Genomic DNA, 19,880 nt, shown 5'->3' with positions numbered 1-19,880 from the left:
GGTTCTACGGGGCCTGGCACCACTGAGACTTCAGGGTCCACTGGGCTCTGCCAAAGTGTAATCATGCCAAGGGAGTGACAGCCACATGACCCAAAAGCCTCAACATGTGCCAGGCTGACACCTGCTGGTTCTGCTAATCTCTGCTGTGAGGTTTTCAACGTGGCAGCCCTTTGACAAGGCAAGAAGGCTTTAGCCTGAGCCATGTCTAGCAGGGCTCTTATGAAGTCCAAGATTGAGGTGACAGGCCAAGATGAGACTTTGGCTGGTTAATGATGAACCCAAGAGACTCCAATACCCTGATGGTCAAGTTTTTGGTCTTGACGGCCCCGGTCTGAGATGTGCTCTTGACCAGTCAATCGTCCACATAACGGAAAACATACACACACCCACCACCCCCCCCCCCCCACCCCCCACCCCGCAGATGTGCATCACCATCCCAGCCAGGCATTTTGTAAAGCCTTGAGGAGCTGGCGCTAGCCCGAACAGCAATACCCGGTACTGGAAGTGTTGTTTTCCCAACACAAATCGGAGATACTTCCTGTGACAGGGGAAGATCTCGATGTGCATGTATGCGTCCTTTAGATCAAGGGAGCATAGCCAGTCCCCTTTTTTTTTTTTTTTTTTTACAAAAGGGGGAATCAAAGTTTTTGAGAAATGTGTTCAAGGCCCTTAGGTCTAGGATGGGACAGAGTCCTCCTGTTTTCTTAGGAATCAGGAAATATCTGGAGTAAAATCCCCACCCTCTCTGACCTGGTGGGACAGGCTCAACCGCTCTGGCCATTAAGAGGGAGGAGAGCTTTGTTAGCAGTAATTCCTGATGCTCTACCAGCCACCAAAACGGGCTTGGAGGGCAATTTGGCAGGACATCAATAGGTTCAATTGGTACCCTTGACGGACAATGGAAAGAGGCCACTGGTCTGATGTTATATGGGGCCACTGGTTCGTGAAGAACTGCAGCCTGCCCCCGACTGGAGGGTCCAACCTCCTAAGTACGGGCGACTGGCCTACTCTCCCTACGACCTAGTCAAGTCCCCATCCTGGAGTTGACTAAGGCACTGGCTGGGGCTTGGGGCTCTCTGCTGCCTGGGATGGCCATGGGAACCATGATGCTGTTGACGGGAGTGAAGGGGCAGAGGATAGTACTTCCTGTGGTGAATAAATGATTTAGTGTGCCCCGATCTCACCAAACTCTTAGAGGAGGAAGATGGGTCCAGAGTTCTGGTGGCCACTTGTTGGAGGGTTTCAGGGTGGGCCCGGAGCTGGGCCACCGTGTCCCTCACCCTATGTCCGAAGAGATTCTCCCCAGTACATGGCACATCAGCGCGTCGTTCTTGTACCTCCAGTCAGAGATCTGAAGCTATGCCATTCTGTGGGTGCCGGGTCCTACTTCAGAGACCATGATGTCATCTCGAAAACATTGTAGGTCGCTCGAACCTCATGTTTTCCGCACTCCAGGCCCTTATGCGCCAGTTGAGCACCTCCTGCACCTGCTTCCAGATGTTCTGCTAGTACTGGGTCACGTAGAGCTGATAGGAAGCTATGCGGGCAATGAGCATGGCCCCCTAAAACACTTTCCTCCCAATAGTGTCCATTGTTCTGTGGTCTTTCCTCGGGGGGCAATGAGGAATGGGGCCGAGAAGGCCTAACTCTCTAAAGAGCAGATTCAACCACCACCAACTGGTGGGGCAGCTGACACATATCGAGTCCAGCAGCCTACTGGACGAGGAAGACCACATCTGCCTTCTTATTAATGAGAGGCACTGTGAGGGGGTGTTCCCATATCCTCAGCCACTCCTTAAGGATACTGTGTACCGGGTCCACCTCGATCTCCTTAGGAGGCTCCACGAACTGGAGGATCTCAAGCATTTTGTGCCTGGCATCCTCCTCTGCCAGTAACTGAAATGGGATGGCTTCCGCATCACCCTCACAAACTCTATGAAGATTAAGTCCTCAGGCAGAAACTTCCTTTGCTCTTCTAGAGGAGAAATTCTGATGGGAGACCCTCAGAGCCCTCGGAGGACGACTCCGTAGTGTCATCCTCTCCGGGGTTACAGGGACCATCATCCTCATTGTAAGCAACACAGAATGGGGCCCTATGCACTCAGCCTTTGTCCAGAGGTGTAGGCACCAGCAAAACTGGAAGGGGGGCTTTACACCTTGGCATCTCTGCCGGCCTGGGTGGAGCTTCCTCTTCTGAGGAACTGGCAATGACCACCGTATCAGTAGAGAGAGGCTCCAGCACACTAGCAGGCACAGACACCATTCCAGAAACAGACACACCAGCTAGATTGCTAATGTACCGATGAGTGCATTGAGCTTCTCCAGAAGCGGTTCCAAGACAAAGGGTACCGGCTTCGATACCATCAGTGCCACAGGACCAATGCCCTGCATTGCCCGTTCCACCATTAGCTGGACTCGCTGATCCAGCTCTTCCTTGAACATTGCAGATGCCAACACAGATTGGGAGGAAGGAGGGGTGGCTAGATCCTCTTCTGATCCACGAGGCAGATCAGTGACTGGAATCATGACTGGTTGCTTCAGGGGCATGACAGTATGTTCTGGTGCATCCCTGTGGGCAGCACTATGCATTGAAAGAGACCGATGATACTTCGGCTTACCTCAATGCTCAGCCCAGACCTCCCCCGGTGCCAAGGCTGATGAAAAGAAACTAGATGTCCTCAGCCTAGAAGAGATCAAAGGATTTCGGTCTCCAGCACCCCATCTGCTGACAACACCGACGGAACAGACGGTCCCACCGATGTCGCTAGCGCAGTGTCCATCGAGGTGGCTCTGAGGTCCATCGATGCCGATGGCTTGGTCTTTCTTGATCCTAAAGCTGTTCCATCTTGTCAAGCCGAAGACAACATCCCTTCAGGGTCATTTGTGTGCATAAGTGGCAATCGTGGATGCCATGTGCTGCCCCCAGGCAGAGAACACATATTTCTCATAGGGGCCCGTGACGGTTCTCAGGCACCAAGAGCATTACTGAAAACCAGACAAGGCCATGATGGGACGAAATAAAAGAGATGCAAAATAAAAATCGATAGCGGCAGCACCGCCAATGGCCGGCAGGAACAGAGTCATCACCACCGCGGGCAAATTGACCGCAAAAGGAAACTTACTGATAAACAAAAACCCTGACTAAGAATGCTATTCAAGGATGGATTGAGAGGGACCCGGCGTAAAAAAAAATGCAAAAGGAGCAATAAGAGAAACTTTTCCAAAAACAGCTAAAAAGGTCAAGATTAGAGCTCATATACCACGATGCTTCAGCTCCACGTAAAACAAGATTGGAGACTGACTGCGTGGATGCGTGGTATTGGGCATGGTCAGCATGCCAAGTCAAAGTTCTAGTAAATTTGACATACGTTTTCTGTGTTGGAGCTCCATCTGATTATGTCACCCATGTGTGAGGACTACCATTCTGCTTGTCCTCAGAGAATCTATTATAATGCACAAAAGAGATGAAGGATTTCAACTGGTTTCTTAACTCATTACATTTCTGTTTTTAAGATATTCAGTTTCAGTAGATCAATCAATCCAAAATCAGTTTTAGACCTTCATTAAACTTGTTTAAAAAAAATGACGGGGTTCCTCTACTGTTGGATAAATTTGCACGATAGCATATGCTAAAAATTACAAACCAAATTTCAAAATCAGTTAACAGAGATTGTAAATATAGATAAAACAAAATGGGGAACAGGCATACTCTACTCTAAAATCCAAGGGTCTGAAAATCAGTTACCTAACATATAGGGTGATGTACCAAGCCATTAAACAGTATGTGGGGTCCTCAGAACAGCTTTAGGAAGACTGGATATACTCAAGGTCTTCTAAGAATTACATCTTCATTAAGGGGTAGATTTTCAAAGGGCTATGCACATAACCCCCGAAAACCTACCCCTGCATGCATGGAGTCTATTTTGCATAGGCTCGGCGGCGCGCTGCCTCGGGCAGGCGGAACTTTTGAAACAAAGGTAGGGGGGATGGGCCGAAAAAAAATTCCCTCCAAGGCGGCTCCGACTTCAGGGTAAGCCAACGGGGTAAGCCATCGGGTGTACATTTGTGCGCACCGGGTAGTGCGCACAAATGTACCCCACGCGCATAATATTTAAAATCGACCCCTAAGAGGATAACTTTAAAACATGTGCGAGCGCGCCCATATATGCAACTATGTGGATGCATGCATGCAAATGCGAGCAACCTATATAAAATATACATAAATCTACCCAACACATTTGCATATCAGAACATATGTGGCATGTATTTTAAACATAGCCACATAAGTTTTGACTCATCTGGCTAAGAGGTGACAAATATCTGGCTAAGTAGCACTGTGGTGATTTATCTGGCTAAACAGAGCTTACCTGGCTAAATAAGAAAGCCGGATAAGTAAAATAAAAGCATTACATAGGCAGATAAGTAAGAGACAAATAACTAGTATTTGAAGACTTATTCTTCTATCTTATTTATCCAGCTAAGTAGCGCTTTTTAAAACTTATCTAAATAAGTGGCGGACATCTGCTATGGGCACATATTTGTGCTCCTAATTGTAATCATTTTCATGAGAAAATGTAACTTGTATATTTCCCTTAGCGCTTGTCTGCTTTTATGAGAGTAAATTATCTACTTTTAAACATGCGCACATGAAGGAAATTAACAGTTAATCCAATAAATCCACCAGTTTGCCCATTCTATCTCTAGGTTATCAGCCTGCACTCCCCCCAGTTTACCCAGATCCCTTACCCAGTCAGTATTTGCCTATAAAGAATTATATTCTTACACCTGATAATTAGCAGGTGCATATATGCACAGCTAACACATCCTATTCGCAGATTTTAAAATAGCACTTTATACGTGTAAATGCTGGCCCCGCCCCAGAACACCCGGCCCTCTTTTTACATGAGCAAATTTATTTGTGCACCATTACTTGCGCATGTATGTTTGAGGTTTATAAAATAGCACATGTGCTACTGCACGCGCATGTGCATTTTTACGCATATAACTCTTATAATTCACCTTTAAATGCTCAGAGGATTGAGAATAGCAACAAACCAGGTTTTACTTCACATGAGAGAAAAAATTCTATAAACACAATTTTTTTTCAATACACACATATACAAAACCTTATTAACACAGTCAGGTGTCCAAAGATGTTTCAAATGCTGCCAAGGCCAGTTTGATGTGGGGGAAGGGTAAGCAGGGCAATAGCTTGGAACCCCAGGGTCACAGAAAGCTCAGTAATGTCACTGAGGCAGAGTTTCAAGATGCTTGGAACTGGTTAGGTCCGCTGGCCCACATGGAGGTCCATATTCAAAAGCATTTAGCACTTACCTGGCTAAATTCTAACTGGTTAATAAGATAATTGGCTAGAATTTAGCCGGCTCGATTAGAGGCGGTCCAGGGGTGTAACTGGGAGGAGCTGAGTTAGCCAGCTAACTGCAATAGTTAGCAGGATGACGTAGCCGGCTAAGTCAGATGGGGTCACAGAACTGTCCTAAAGTTAGGCAGCTATAGTTAGCTGGCTAACTTTAAGATAGCCAGTTATATTCAATAGTGTGGTTTCACTATTGAATATACCTTCAAAATTAGTCGGATAAGTTTATCTGGCTAAGTTTGCTAACCGGACTGATTCTGAATATGGACCTCTTAGTTTCTGCCCTGGCCTCAGTGTTTCTAACATTGGCTCTGAATGATGCAATTGTGTCAACAGTTTAGAAATAATTTTGGCTTCAGCTAACCTCAGAAACTTCTTCCTCTTTTTTGCGGAATCTTCTGGCGTTTTGGACGTCTTATTGGCCTGTTTCTGAGGCGTCTGTAAAAGGACTTCTGCTGACCTTAGCCAGTCGCTTGCCAGCCTCTTTGAGCTCTGTCTTAACGCCTCTCTGCCAGTTAATGCTGGTTTCTGCATTTTTCCTTGAGCAGCTGCTTCAGCATCTTCATAGTCCTCGTTGTCTACTCTATCATTGTCAGATGAATATTCAGAAATATTTGTTGCCATTGCCTGGAAAATATTAAAATGAATATATATATATATATATATATGTGCGTATATATAAATGTGTGTGTGCGCACACATATAGACACCCCCTCACACACACTCAAATTACATTGAAGACTGGTTCATGTTTTTTTTGGTGACATAGGTCAGAATATGAACTATAAGTGTCAATAAGCTCAACACAGAACATTATTATTATTCACCAACAAGGAGCTATTATAACATTTTGCTCTTCAGGTGAAGTTTAGAAGGGTATACATTTTATAATTTTTTTATATAAATGTCTATTAAATTTCAATGTATAAAGATAACAAAAACAGGCAAAAACTGACAATTTACATCACCCCAACATACTAAATTCCCTCCACCCTCTACTCCCCTTACCCCATGTGCTTCAGAAAGTAGAGGCAGGAACATCAACCCTAAATAGGATGACTAAATTATTAGCTTATAGATATCACAGAGGTATCTGAGGAAGGGGCATGAACATATCTCCCCTGTTAAGAAACCGGTAGTTGCTTCATAAATGTGTCCCGTATCCTGGGAAAAGCAGATCTCTTTCCTCTCAAAACCGCAGCCCAGGTCCAGAATTCTAAATTCAAAAGTTCCAAAGTTTCTGTGAACCAAAAATCAAACTCTGGATCCATTTATGTAAGATAGATTCCCGAGCAATGCAAGTCCCTTTAGTCAGGAGCTTACAATCAAAGTTACTACAGGCTACTTCATCAGAAAATATTCCCAGGATACATAAAGAGGCATTCACAGGGATCGAAGTACCCAGCAAATCATAAGAACACAAGAAATTGCCATACTGGTCAGACCAAGGGTCCAACAAGCTCACCATCCTGTTTCCAACAGGTACTTCATCACAGATTCCCAAAAACTATGAATCAGGGGGCACTCCCAGAGCCCATGGCTTAAGGTTGCAGTAGCCATAAAACATTTCAGACACTTCGGAGAAGAGATAAGTTTCATTTGATATGCCCTGTGAGGGGAAATAATTAACTTATGTATCAACCATAGATACTGCTCCCGTAACCTAATCGAGGGAATATTTCTATAGAAGTCAGCAATGCCATATAAAAATTCATCATTATCAACCTCCAACCCCAAATGAGGCACCTTCCTGTTGTAAGGGGATGTAAACAGATCTACATCTGGGCTCCCCCAGAGGTGGCATATCTGATTCGCTACTCCATGGTCCAGGGACCGCTCATGGGGTCTGAAGGCTCAACTCAGCCTGTCCACCACCACGTTCTCCATCCCATCCAGGGACATGACCCTGAGAACTATCCCATGGGACAGGGCCCACGACCAGATCTGGACTGCTTCCTAACATAGGAGGTACGATCCCGTGCCGCCTTGCTTGTTGATGTCGGTTTGGATCAGGACAACTTTGTTGGACAGTCAATCTCTGAAAGCCCATAAAACGTACCTGATTGCCCGAAGCTCCAGGAAGTTGATTTGACAAGAGCATTCCAGAGTATACCAGAGACCCTGGGTGCAAAGCCCATCTACATGAGCTCCCCACCCCAGAGTGGACGCATCCCTGATTAGGACAAGTTTGGTACGGAGACTTCGAAGAGATCCACTATTCCAGTTTTGAAAGTACCTACCACCAGGACAATGAGTCCTGGAGAGATGGGGTGTTTCAGATGCAATCCTGGAGGCTCTGAGCGACCTGGCGCCACTATGACCTCAGGGTCCATTGGGCTCTGCACATGTGTAAACGTGTCAAGGGAGTGACATGGACATATGCGGCCATATGGCCCAACAGCCTCAATATGTGCCAAGCTGACACCTGATGGCTCTGTTGAATCTCTGCCGTGGTGGTCTTCAAGTTGACGGCCTTCTGGTGAGGCAGGAAGGCCTTGGCCTGAGCCTGGTCTAGCAGGGCTCCTATGAAGTCCAAGTGAAGTGAAGTGAAGGACTGAGATGGGACATAGGATTCTTTCTCAACTACCCAAATGACTCCAAAACCCGGATGGTCAAGTGATTGAACCTGGTGGCCCCTGCCTGAGATGTAGTCTTGATCAGCATATTGTCCAGATAAGGGAAAACATGCACCCCCAGCCTTTGGAGGTGCACCACCACCACGGCCAGGCATTTTGTGAAGACCTGTGGGGCTGATGCTAGCCTGAACAGCAACACCCGGTACTGGAAGTGCTGTTTTCCCACCATAAATCAGAGATACTTCCGGTGACTAGGGAAGATCTCGATGTGAGGGTATGCAACCTTTGGATTGAGGAAGCACAGCCAGTCCCCTTTTTGTAAAAGGGGAATCAAGGTACCCAGAGAAACCATCTTGAACTTTTCATTTTTTAGAAACTTGTTCAAGCCCCTCTGGTCTAGGATGGGACAGAGTCCTCCTGTTCTCTTTGGAATCAGGAAGTACTTAAAATAGAATCCTAAGGGGCGCTCTAGGGAGCCGATGAGAGTGGACGTCTGAGGACAGAGCTCCGCTCCCCGCAGGCCTAAACGCCGTCCAATTCAGTATATTCCACCCAAATCTTCGCACAATTTGCAGTATCAGTGAGGAGCAGTAAGACCCAGCAACATTTATGGCATCCAAGCGCCGGACAACGGATTTAAAACAATTTGCTTTTAGCAAGTCACCTGAGGCGCAGGAGTTGGAAATGGCCGCCGCTGCGTCGGAACCCGTAACCCCCCCGGAGGACAGCTCGACGGAGCTCCCTGCCGCAAGTTCGGTAGGAGAAGAGACTAGATTTAATTTCCCTACGAGGGATGAATTAAGGGGTTGGTTCATCGAACTGAGAGCGGAGCTGCGACAGCAGAAAGCTGACCTTATGGCGGCCATGTCCGAGCTCCGGGAGGATTTTGGCGCGCTAGGCCACAGGGTCGATGAGCTAGACATACGTGTAGAGCAGCACGGGGACTCTCTCAATCACTTACACTCTCAACAAGGCACCCTTCGCAAAGAAGTCTTGGCTCTCTCTGATAAAGTCGAGGATTTGGAAAATAGGAACAGAAGGAGTAACTTATGCATTAGAGGGGTCCCTGACACTGAAGCCTTTTCTGATGCAGCGGTGACAGCGAAGCAAATTTGCGCCTTTTTATTAAATCAGAACAACTCTGATCAGAATCTTGGGGTGGTCACGGAGGCTGACATCACACTGGATAGAGCGCACCGAGTATTAGGGCCGCGGAGAGACACAGGAGCCCGGGACATTGTTATCTGCTTCCACAACTTTAAACAAAAAGAGCGGGTACTGGAGTCATCTCGGAAGATGAAGGAGATCATCTGGCAAAACAATAAAGTGGCGGTTTATCAGGACTTAGCACCCTCTACACTTTCAAAACGGTTCGCTCTCCGGGAAGTGACTGCCAATCTACGAGAATGCTCCATCAGGTACCGGTGGACATTCCCTTTTGGCCTTCAGTTTCAGATTAAGGGGGTTACGTACAAGATTCAAACGCTAGAAGAAGCTGTGGAGGCTTTTCGGCAGGCTCAGTTACCAGCCTCCTTCCAGGCCCCTAAAATGGCGGCCACAACATCAAAAATGGACACATATCCAAGATGGCAGCGCGCAGCGAAAGGAGGCAAACGTTTGAAGAGGCAGTCTGATGTTTCCATACAGCCTACCGGCGTCCAGGGGTGAGACTGTGAATCCCGCTGCAAATCTATGGATTAATCTCTCGGCGTGAGGAGTTCCAGAGCTAAGGACCTACGTGCACCACTAATGGGAAGCTTTGGTGGCTGCCACAGGGTGGACAGTGCGCTTTTGGTTACAAATCCTGGATGGTTGTTCTTAATGTTTAATGCGTTTCCAAGTTTACCAGTATTAGTTAATTTTTCTGAGTGTTATGACGGTAAACCTACTTACCATATGCATAATTTTTTCTAAATATGTTATGGCCTGGGGGGGGGGGGGGGGGAATGTCTAACCTTGTCCACGTGGGAGGAGTGCACCCCGGATGGCTAATCCCACTATCAAGGTAGGGATTGGCTTTCAATTCTGCAAACTGACAGTCAGAGATATGAATATACTAAGGTGGAAAGCGGGGAAGTGGAGTTCTTTTTTTTTTGTTGTTGAGAGGGCCTCTGTGTTACGGCTATGGCTGCTGTGCAACCGCCTCACCACCAGGGGTCCCTCTAGAGCTGGATCTCCTGACAGCCCAGTCCATCTCCCTTCTCCTCTCTATGTTCTGGGCTGACCCTTATAACCCTGCCTGACAGTTCCCTCAGTGCTTCGGCATCGAGCTCGCCTGGGCTCCCTGCTCTAGCCTTCCTTGCTTGCTGTGCATTTGGTCCCTGGACCTTCCCTTGTGCGGCCTTCGGGCCTTATTCCTTGCCTTGCCTTCGGGCCTTATTCCTTGCCTTGCCTTGCGCGGCCTTCGGGCCTTATTCCTTGCCTTGCGCGGCCTACGGGCCTTCTCTGCCTTGCCCTGCTTACGGTGTGTGGCCTACGGGCCTTCTGTGTGTGTGTGGCCTACGGGCCTTCTGACCTGCCTTGCCCTGCTTACGGTGTGTGGCCTACGGGCCTTCGGTGTGTGTGTGTGGCCTACGGGCCTTCTCTGCCTTGCCCTGCTTACGGTGTGTGGCCTACGGGCCTTCTGTGTGTGTGTGGCCTACGGGCCTTCTGACCTGCCTTGCCCTGCTTACGGTGTGTGGCCTACGGGCCTTCTGTGTGTGTGTGGCCTACGGGCCTTCTGTGTGTGTGTGGCCTACGGGCCTTCTGACCTGCCTTGCCCTGCTTACTGTGTGTGGCCTACGGGCCTTCTGTGTGTGTGTGTGGCCTACGGGCCTTCTGACCTGCCTTGCCCTGCTTACTGTGTGTGGCCTACGGGCCTTCTGTGTGTGTGTGGCCTACGGGCCTTCTGACCTGCCTTGCCCTGACCCAGCCTGAACCCAGACGCTGCTACTTGCCGCCTGCCCTGACCCAGCCTGGACCCAGACATTGCTACTTGCCGCCTGCCCTGACCCAGCCTGGACCCAGACACTGCTACTTGCTGCCTGCCCTGACCCAGCCTGGAACCAGACACTGTTTCTAGCCATTCCTGTCTCTCTCCACCTGGAGCCACCCTGCTGGGTGGTGTTCACGACTCCTGACCAGAGCCCAAGCGTAACACTCTGTACCTAACATTCATCTCAAAGGGAGGGCAGTACTTCGCCCCATTAGGCAGTGGGAGCTATGTCCCCTTATTTTACAATGGGAACACAATTTCTTTAAATGTTAAAGGCTTGAATTCGCCCCAGAAGCGACTTATGCTTAAAAAGGAATTACAAACGCAGAAGGCACTGATCGCCTTCGTGCAGGAGACCCATGTGAGGAAGAAACATGAGCATTTGTTGCTGAACCCTCAGTTTCAGAGCGCTCAGTGGGCAGCGAGCACGAAGGGCTCCCGATATGCGGGGGTGGGTATCCTTTTAGCAAATTCCCTGATACATGAGGTACTGTTTAAGTTGAGTGATGAGAATGGGCGTTACTTACTACTCCATGTACGGATTGGCACTAAGGTTTTTACTTTTCTCAATGTATATTTCCCAAATATAGACCAGGGGGGTTTTTTAAGAACCATTAATAACGTTCTACAACGCCATCTACTGGGGGACTTGATCATGGGGGGCGATTTCAATGCTATAAGGGACCCACAGTTAGACTCATCACATGGTAGTGTGGCTCCAAAAGGCATGAGACAGGAGTGGGCCACGTTTTTGGAGCATTGGAGTCTCACTGATATATGGCGCCAGCGCCATCCCAGATCACGCTCCTATACTTTTTTCTCCAAGCCTCACAATACATATACCCGTATAGACTATTTGTTTCTGCATGTTACCCTACAAAACGCGGTCGGCTGTGTCGGAATTGACAGTATTACATGGTCGGACCATGCCCCTATTTGGCTGGAGATCCAATTTCAGGACTCAGATACAGGGTATAGGGCCTGGAGACTTAATGAAAGTCTCTTGACCGATAAGGCGTTCGTGAATGATCTAACTGCACAGATTAAAGCATATTTTGCTTCTAACCTGGTTGGGGATCAGGCTGTTACCACGGTCTGGGAATGTTCCAAGGCAGTGGTGAGGGGTCTTCTTATCGCCAGGGCAGCTCATTGCAATAGGGAAAGGGAGAAATCCCGACGGCTACTCACAGCGGAACTGGAGATGCTGACGCGACAGCATCAGTCCTCCCTCTCTTCGACAGTTTATGGCAAATTGCTTAAAGAAGGGATGCCTTGAGGGCCATTGATGACGCAGCTATTAGTCACTCTCTAAATCTCCTTAAGCAACAGTATTACGAAGGCAGTAACAAAGCCGGGCGTTATTTAGCACGCAAACTGAAGGCAGCAAGAGCACAAACACTAATAGCTAAAGTGAAAACCCCCAAAGGGCAGCTTGTCACGGCGTCAGCGGACATTCGCAACGCCTTCACAGACTTTTATGCTACTTTGTATTCTCCAGGGAGGGCGGTGGGGACGTCCAGTATCCAAGCCTATTTAGACACGGTTGTCTTGCACAAGCTTTCCCCAGCACAGGTTTGTATGTTGGACAAACCTATTGCCTTATCAGAGGTACTGGCCGCTATTAAATTGTTGAAAAAAGGGAAGGCCCCGGGGTTGGACGGTTTCTCAGCAGCTTACTATACAACCTTCCAGGAGACCTTGGCGGAGCCCCTGGTTGACATGTTTAACTCCCTAAGGGACGGGGATCGGTTAGACAAGCAGGCTAATACGGCTGGGATAACGGTGCTTGCGAAGCCGGGTCGCGATCCGGAAATGTGCGGCTCCTATAGGCCGATCTCCTTAATTAACTTGGATTTAAAAATTTTGGCTAGGATCCTGGCCGCTAGGTTGAACCTTCTCTTGCCCGAACTGGTTCATCCCGACCAAGTTGGATTTGTCCCAGGACGCCTCGCGGCCTCCAACGTACGTCGGATTGTGGATTTAGTAGAATTTGTCCAGCAACAGGGTATACCGTCCGTCCTTTTATCACTAGATGCCAAAAAGGCGTTTGATCTAGTTCATTGGCCATTTTTGTTTGCCACACTTAAAAAGATAGGGTTCGGGGCTTACTTTGTCGAATGGATTGAGAACCTGTATGACCAACCTTTTGCTAGGGTAAAGATCAACGGCAGTTATGGAGAGGCATTTGCAATAGGGAGGGGAACGCGTCAAGGGTGTCCACTATCTCCCCTATTATTTGCCCTTTTTTTTAGAGCCGTTCGCATCGCGGATCCGACATGCTATAGGGGTTAAAGGGGTAGTTCATGGTCGCCACCACTTCAAGATTTCCTTATTTGCCGACGATGTGATGTTCACGTTAACAGAGCCGATGTCCTCCTTGGAGGGGGTGATGTCAGAGCTGATATCTTTTAGTGAGGTGTCGGGTCTGCGAGTGAACTAAGATAAATCTGAGATACTCAATATTAATTTACCTGAGGTTGAGGCAGTTGAAATAGCGAAACATTTCCAGTTTAAGTGGACGGCAATGGCATTGAAATACTTAGGAGTCCATATCGGGCCTAGGGCCAGTCAATTGTTAGCCCTTAACTATATCCCCCTAATTCAGTCTCTACAGAAAGACATGGAGGGTTGGCAAAGGGGAACCTTCTCCTGGTTAGGTCGTATCGCCATCGTTAAGATTTATTTATTTATTTATTTATTTATAGTTTTTATATACAGGGAGTTCCTGTATACAATACATATCACTCCGGTTCACAATTAACAGAAGAACTACTGCCGGGGGGCAGTTTACATGGAACAAATCTTGGAACAAGTAAGAACAGTTGATCTAAATAAATAGGAAAAAAACAAAACTAAGCTCACTTTAAGTAAATAAATAGGCAATAGATAGTCTTGATTAAATAAGGCAGAAAACCGTACATTAAAACCAAAGGACAGGGTTGTTAAATCTTCTAGTTCTTAGCTCTCAGGGAATGCTTGCAGGAAGAGCCAAGTCTTGAGTTTTGCCTTAAAGGTAATATGGCACGGCTCAAGGCGGAGGTCTGGTGGTAGAGAATTCCAGAGAGATGGGCCCGCAGTTGATAGAGCGCGTTTTCTCAGGGAGGATTTTGCAGGCTGGGTAATCAATCTGTTTTGGTATGCTCTTCTAGTCGGCTTATCCGAAGTATGAATTTGTAGCTTGAAGGTTAAGTTGAGTGGGGATATGTTATGTAGGGCCTTATGAATCATCATGCTGCTTTTGAACTGTATCCTGTATTTAATGGGGAGCCAGTGGAGGTGCTGGAGGATTGGGGTGATGTGGTCTTTTTTTTTAGCGTTGGTGAGAATTCTTGCTGTGGCATTTAGGACCATTTGGAGAGGTTTGGTAGAGCATGCGGGGAGTCCCAGCAGAAGTGAATTGCAATAATCCAGTTTCGGGAGAATGATGGCCTGGAGCACTGTGCGGAAATCTCTGTAGCGTAGAAGTGGCTTTATTTTCTTTAAAACTTGTAATTTAAAGAAGCATTCTTTGGTGGTGTTGTTAATGAATTTATTGAGGCTGAATCTGTCGTCTAGAATTACACCCAGATCTCTGACTTGCGGTGAGGTGGAGTATCCTGAGGTGTTTGGAGAGTTGCTGGAGGTAGTCAGGGTAGATTTTTCCGGTGCTATTATAAGGATCTCCGTTTTATTGGTGTTTAGAACCAGGTTGAGGCTGGTTAGAAGCTCGTTGATGGTTGAGAGGCATTTATTCCAGTAGGCCATGGTCTTGTGTAAGGTGTCTGTTATAGGGATTATAATTTGAATGTCATCCGCGTATAGGAAATGGGTAAGCTTGAGGTTAGTGAGGAGGTGACAGAGTGGGAGAAGATGAACGTCCTACCAAGGTTATTATATTTTTTTACGACCATCCCCATTTTTCTCCCTTCGGCGCTTATAAACAACTGGCAGAAACTCATTTTTGGGTTCATTTGGAGGCGACGGCCGCCCAGGGTAGGCAGGTCGACACTGTACCTACATAAGGTGCAGGGGGGACTCGGAGTGCCGAATCTCGAAAAATATTATGGGGCCGCCCAACTCCGAGCTCTAGTAATCATGCATAAGTCCGTTGCGCCACCGCAATGGGCCTTATTTGAACAATCCTGTCTTGGCCATCTCCCCCTTTCTGCTCTCCCCTGGCAGGCCAGGAGCACCTGGACGGGGGTCACCTATGTCCCTTTTGCCTTGGAGACCACTATGCAGGTGTGGCGCCGCTGGAGACTATTATTAATAGGCTCTGAGCAATATACACTGTTGACTCATATTTTTAGCAATGCTCTTCTCTCGCCCACGGTTGGGGGTGGCCTGGTCTCACAATGGCAACACGCAGGTATTGTGCGTATCAAAGATGTCGTTAGGGCAGCCACCATACTATCTAGTGCGGATTTGGGGACCCAATACCATTTAGAGCAGGTTGACTTTTTACTGTATGCTAGTGTGTACCATGCTCTTAAGCGCCAGCTCCGCCGTGGAGCTCTTCGCTTAACTACAACGTTATTTGAAACTATCTGTCTTAATGCTCAATATGTTAAAGGAATTATATCTAAGATATATGTTTTGCTCACTAACAAAAAACCAGTTCTCTTCCGACAGCTACATCTATGGATGCAGGATTTTGCCCACCAATTTTCCGACCAGGCCTGGGATCTGATTTTTCTCTCAGCATTCAAATGCTCGATTTCAGCTAACATCCAAGAGAACTGTTACAAACTATTGTACAGGTGGCATTATTCTCCACATCAGATTCACAGGTTCATGCCGACCTCTTCGGACAAATGCTGGCGGGAATGCGGAGCAGTGGGTACATACTATCACATGTGGTGGCAATGCCCGAAGGTACAAACTTACTGGTCATCAGTTCTTGCATGGGCCTCTACTATTCTTCATCTGGATGTCAAAGCAGAAACATGGCATGTCTTGCTGACTTTGCCTTTGGATACTTATAATAAAGACACACAACGTTTTCTTCAACAAATTTTTATTGCGGCAAGACTGGAATTGGCACAACATTGGAAAGACACTAAACCGCCCAACCTGGCCATGTTACAGAACAGAGTGCATCACATGTATCAAATGGCACGGCTAACGGCCATACATTGGGACCGTTTACCGGCCTTCTCTAAACTCTGGTCTCCTTATCAGATTTGGCTAGACTCTCACCAATGACTATCTAGTTTTGATCATATTGGATTTTGCTCTTACACTTCAGACGCGCTTTCCATCGTTTTTTTTTTACTATTGATATGCTTTTCTGTATATGTTCTGCCTGTCAGCAGGGGTGGGGGGGGGGGGGGGTGAGTTGTATGGGATTTTGTTCAGGGGATTGTAGTGTATACAAAATGTTTTGACGGAGCATGCAGTTTGTGTACATGTTTTAGACCTGGCTTTGTTGTTGGATGTCTGCATGTCCTGTCAATAAAAATGTTTAAATTAAAAAAAAAAAAAAATAGAATCCTCACCAGGGCTCAACCGCCCTGGCCGGTAAGAGGAAGGAGAGCTCCACTAGTAGTATTTTATTTTATTTATTTCAAGTTTTTATATATCGGTATTCATTTTCACATCATATCGGTTTACACAGAACGGTTTAACAAAACGAAGAGGTACATAGAACCAGAAGAGTTAACATAAGGGCAGAAAGATTAAGATAGGTAACAGCATTAAATATAGTACTTCCTGATGCGCTACTGGCCCCAAAACCGGCATGGACAGCAATTTGGCAGGACACCAAATTGATTCAATTGGTACCCTTCATGGAAAAAACCCACTGGTCCAATGTTATACTGGGCCACTGGTTCGCAAAGAACCACAGCCTGCCCCCGACCGGAGGGTCCAACGTCCCAGGTATGGGCGACTGGACTACACACCTATAACCCAGTCAAAACCCGTGGAGTTGACTGAGGAGCCAGCTGGAGCTTGGGAGGCTTGGGAGTTCTCTGCTGCCTGGAACGGCCATGGGAGCCATTATGGTGTGGATGGGAGTAAGAGGGCATAGGATAGTACCCTCCTTTGGTGAAAGATTTCCTTGGTCCCTGTCTCGCCGGCCTCCTAGAAAAGGAGGAAGGATCTGGAGTGCTGGCAGAGAGTTGCTGGAGGTTTTCATGGTAGTCCCGAATTTGGGCCAGAGTGTCCCTCACCCTATCTCCAAAGAGATTTTCCCTAGTACATAGCATGTCAGGGAGTCATTCCTGTTCCTCTGGTCAGAGATCCGAGGCCCGCAGCCTTGCCATTCTGCGAGTGCCGATTCCCACTGCACAGACTCTCAATGCTGTCTCGTAAACATCATAGATCACTTGGACCTCATGTTTTCTGCATTCCAGGCCCTTATGCACCAGCGATATTAGTGTGTCCTGCTGCTGTTGAGACAGTTGCTCGGCTACCTCCTGAACCTGCTTCCAGATGTCCTACAAGTACTGGCTCATGTAGAGCTGGTAGGTTGCAATGCGGGTAATAAGCATGACACCTTGAAAAACCTTCCTCCCAAGAACATCAATCACTCTTTGGTCCTTCCCCAGGGGTGTCATGGAATGAGTCCAAGAGCACTTGGCCCTCTTCAGGGCAGATTCAATCACAGACTAGTGGGTCAGCCTTCTGGACTAGGTAGACCCCCATCTGCCTTCTTATTAACGAGAGGTACTGTGAGGGAGTGTTCCCATATCCTCGGCAGCAGCTCCTTAAAGATTTTGTGTACCAGGACCGCCACAATCTCCTTAGGAGGCTCCACAAACTGGAGGATATCAAGCATTTTGTGCCTGTCCTCTGTTAATAACTGAAATGGGATGGCTTCCGCCATCACCCTCACAAACCCTGCGAAGGTCAAGTCCTCAGGTGGAGACTTCCGTCGCTCCTCTGGAGGAGAAGGTTCTGATGGGAGACCCTTGTAGCCCTTGGAGGATTCCGAAGTATCATCCCCCCAGGGGTCATAGGGTTCCTCATCCTCACTGTAAACAAGGGATTGGTCCCTAAGTGCTCGGCCTTTGTACAGAGGCGCAGTCACCTGTAAAACTGGATGGGGGGGCAGGCCTCAGCGACTTTGCCGGCCTCAGTGAAGCTGGCGACAACCACCATATTGGTAGGAGGAGGCCTCATTGCCCCAGGAACTGACGCCAGCTAGATCAGTAACACTGAGCACACTGAGCTTCTCCAGAAGCGGTACGAGAGAACTGGATCCGGTGCTGTCGATGCTACAGGACCAAATCCCTGCAGCGCCCTCTTCACTATTAGCTGACTTGGCGCTTCAGCTCCTCTTCAAACGTTGCCGATGCAAACACCAACTGGGAAAAAGGAGGGGAGGCCAGATCCTTTTCTGACCAACGAGGTAGATCGGTGACTGGCATCAGGACCTGTAGAGACAGTCGCAGAACCCCAGCACTGATGGAGGACTGGTACTCCTCGCTGCAGGGTTGCTTTGGGGGCATCGTGGCATGAGCCGGTGCATCCCCATGCCCGGCAACATGCCTTGATGGGGACCGGAGCAGATGTTTCGTTTGTTTCCCTCAATGCTCAGCCTGATCCTTCCCCAGAGCCAAGGCCAATACAAGGAACCAGACATCCTCGGCCTGGAGAATATCGTAGGTGGTTAGTCTCCAGCGCCACTATCCACCGATGTCGATGGCTCGGTTTCCATCGGTGTGGCTCCTTGGTCCTTCGATACCGATGGCTCGAACTTCTTTGACCCAAGGAGTTGCTCCATCTTCTCAGAGTTGAAGCAGACTTTCCTTCGGGGTTATCTGGGCACACAAACGGCAATCCTGGACATCATGTGATGCCCCCAGGCAGAGGACACGTATCTCATGCGTATCAGGGATGGACATGGTCCTCAGGCACTGGGTACATCGCTGAAAACCAGACATGGCCATGTCAGACAAAGCAAAAGGGGCACGAACTGAAAACAATGGCGGCGGGTTGTCAATGGCCAGTGGGCACCAATGCACCGCCACCACAGGATATGGACTATAAAAGGAAACTTAACAGAATCGCCGAAAACCCTGAATAGGAGCATTATGAGCATGCACCAAGTGGGACCCAGCTATGGAATAACATGGAAAAAACGCAAAAAAGCAAGAAGGAAAAGTTTTCCACAAGACCAAAATACAGCCAAAGTGAGCTCACTCACACCACAAGGCTTACAGCTCCATGGAAAGAGACACGGGAGAGGGACCCCACATGGATATGTATTATAGGGCATGCTGGACTGCTCAGTGTGCCTAGTCTCTGTCGCCTCATTTATTGGTTACTGACTTGTCATATAATAGCAGTTATGGGATTGCAATAATGTGTTTGGCTTATAATGAAAAAAAGCACAATTGTGTTTAATTTTGATGGCACTGCTCTGGGGTATTATTTTCACAGTAGAATCCAAGTAAGTTGTATAGCAAATTATAGCTCTGGATTAGTATTCAGCTTAGTGTACAAAGCTGTAAGGATACTAGTCTCTTTTACTGATGCTCCTTTGCTTTATGGTGGGCTGTAGAAAGGAACCAGGAGACCAGGGTTCAAGTCCTGCTGTCGCTCCTTGTGACCTTGGGCAAGTCACTTTACCCTCCATTGCCTCAGGTTCAGAACTTAGATTGTAAGCCCTCTGGGGATAGAGAAATACCTACAGTACCTGAATGTAAACCGATGTGATCTCAGATCGAATGTCGGTATATAAAAAATAATAAAATAAATATTGTTTTTATTGCATTCACATAGAAAATCCACCAGAAATTCAAATACAATGAAAAAGGCAAGTTTTGTCTCCCAAATGATTTGCTCTCTTGTGCCTGTTTTATGTGCACGGTTCTGACACTTGCTTTTTTCAGTGTATTTGGATACATACAATTGATTGGTTTCCTGTTCAATTAGGTCCAACCTCCGTCCTCAGATGTTCTTCTCTCATATTGCTGCATCCGGTCTCAGATGGCTTCGACCCTTATGCCTCAACTTTTTCTCTGCT

General features: G+C 47.6%; 1 protein-coding gene across 6 annotated transcripts in view; it reads right to left on the bottom strand.

Moving 5' to 3' along the window:
* Positions 1–19,880, bottom strand: part of SPIDR (scaffold protein involved in DNA repair) — a 736,772-nt gene that overhangs the window by 519,872 nt on the left and 197,020 nt on the right. For all 6 annotated transcript variants that reach the window (XM_029591243.1, XM_029591246.1, XM_029591241.1 and 3 more), the window contains exon 6: positions 5,742–6,004. In XM_029591243.1, coding sequence (XP_029447103.1) covers positions 5,742–6,004 — 263 coding nt within the window. The remainder of the gene's footprint in view (positions 1–5,741; positions 6,005–19,880) is intronic.

The sequence above is a fragment of the Rhinatrema bivittatum genome, chromosome 2 (genome assembly GCF_901001135.1).
Source record: "Rhinatrema bivittatum chromosome 2, aRhiBiv1.1, whole genome shotgun sequence".
Classification (NCBI taxonomy): Eukaryota; Metazoa; Chordata; class Amphibia; order Gymnophiona; family Rhinatrematidae; genus Rhinatrema; species Rhinatrema bivittatum.
The sequence above is the reverse complement of the archived record's forward strand: the minus strand, read 5'-3'. Positions and strand labels throughout refer to the sequence as shown.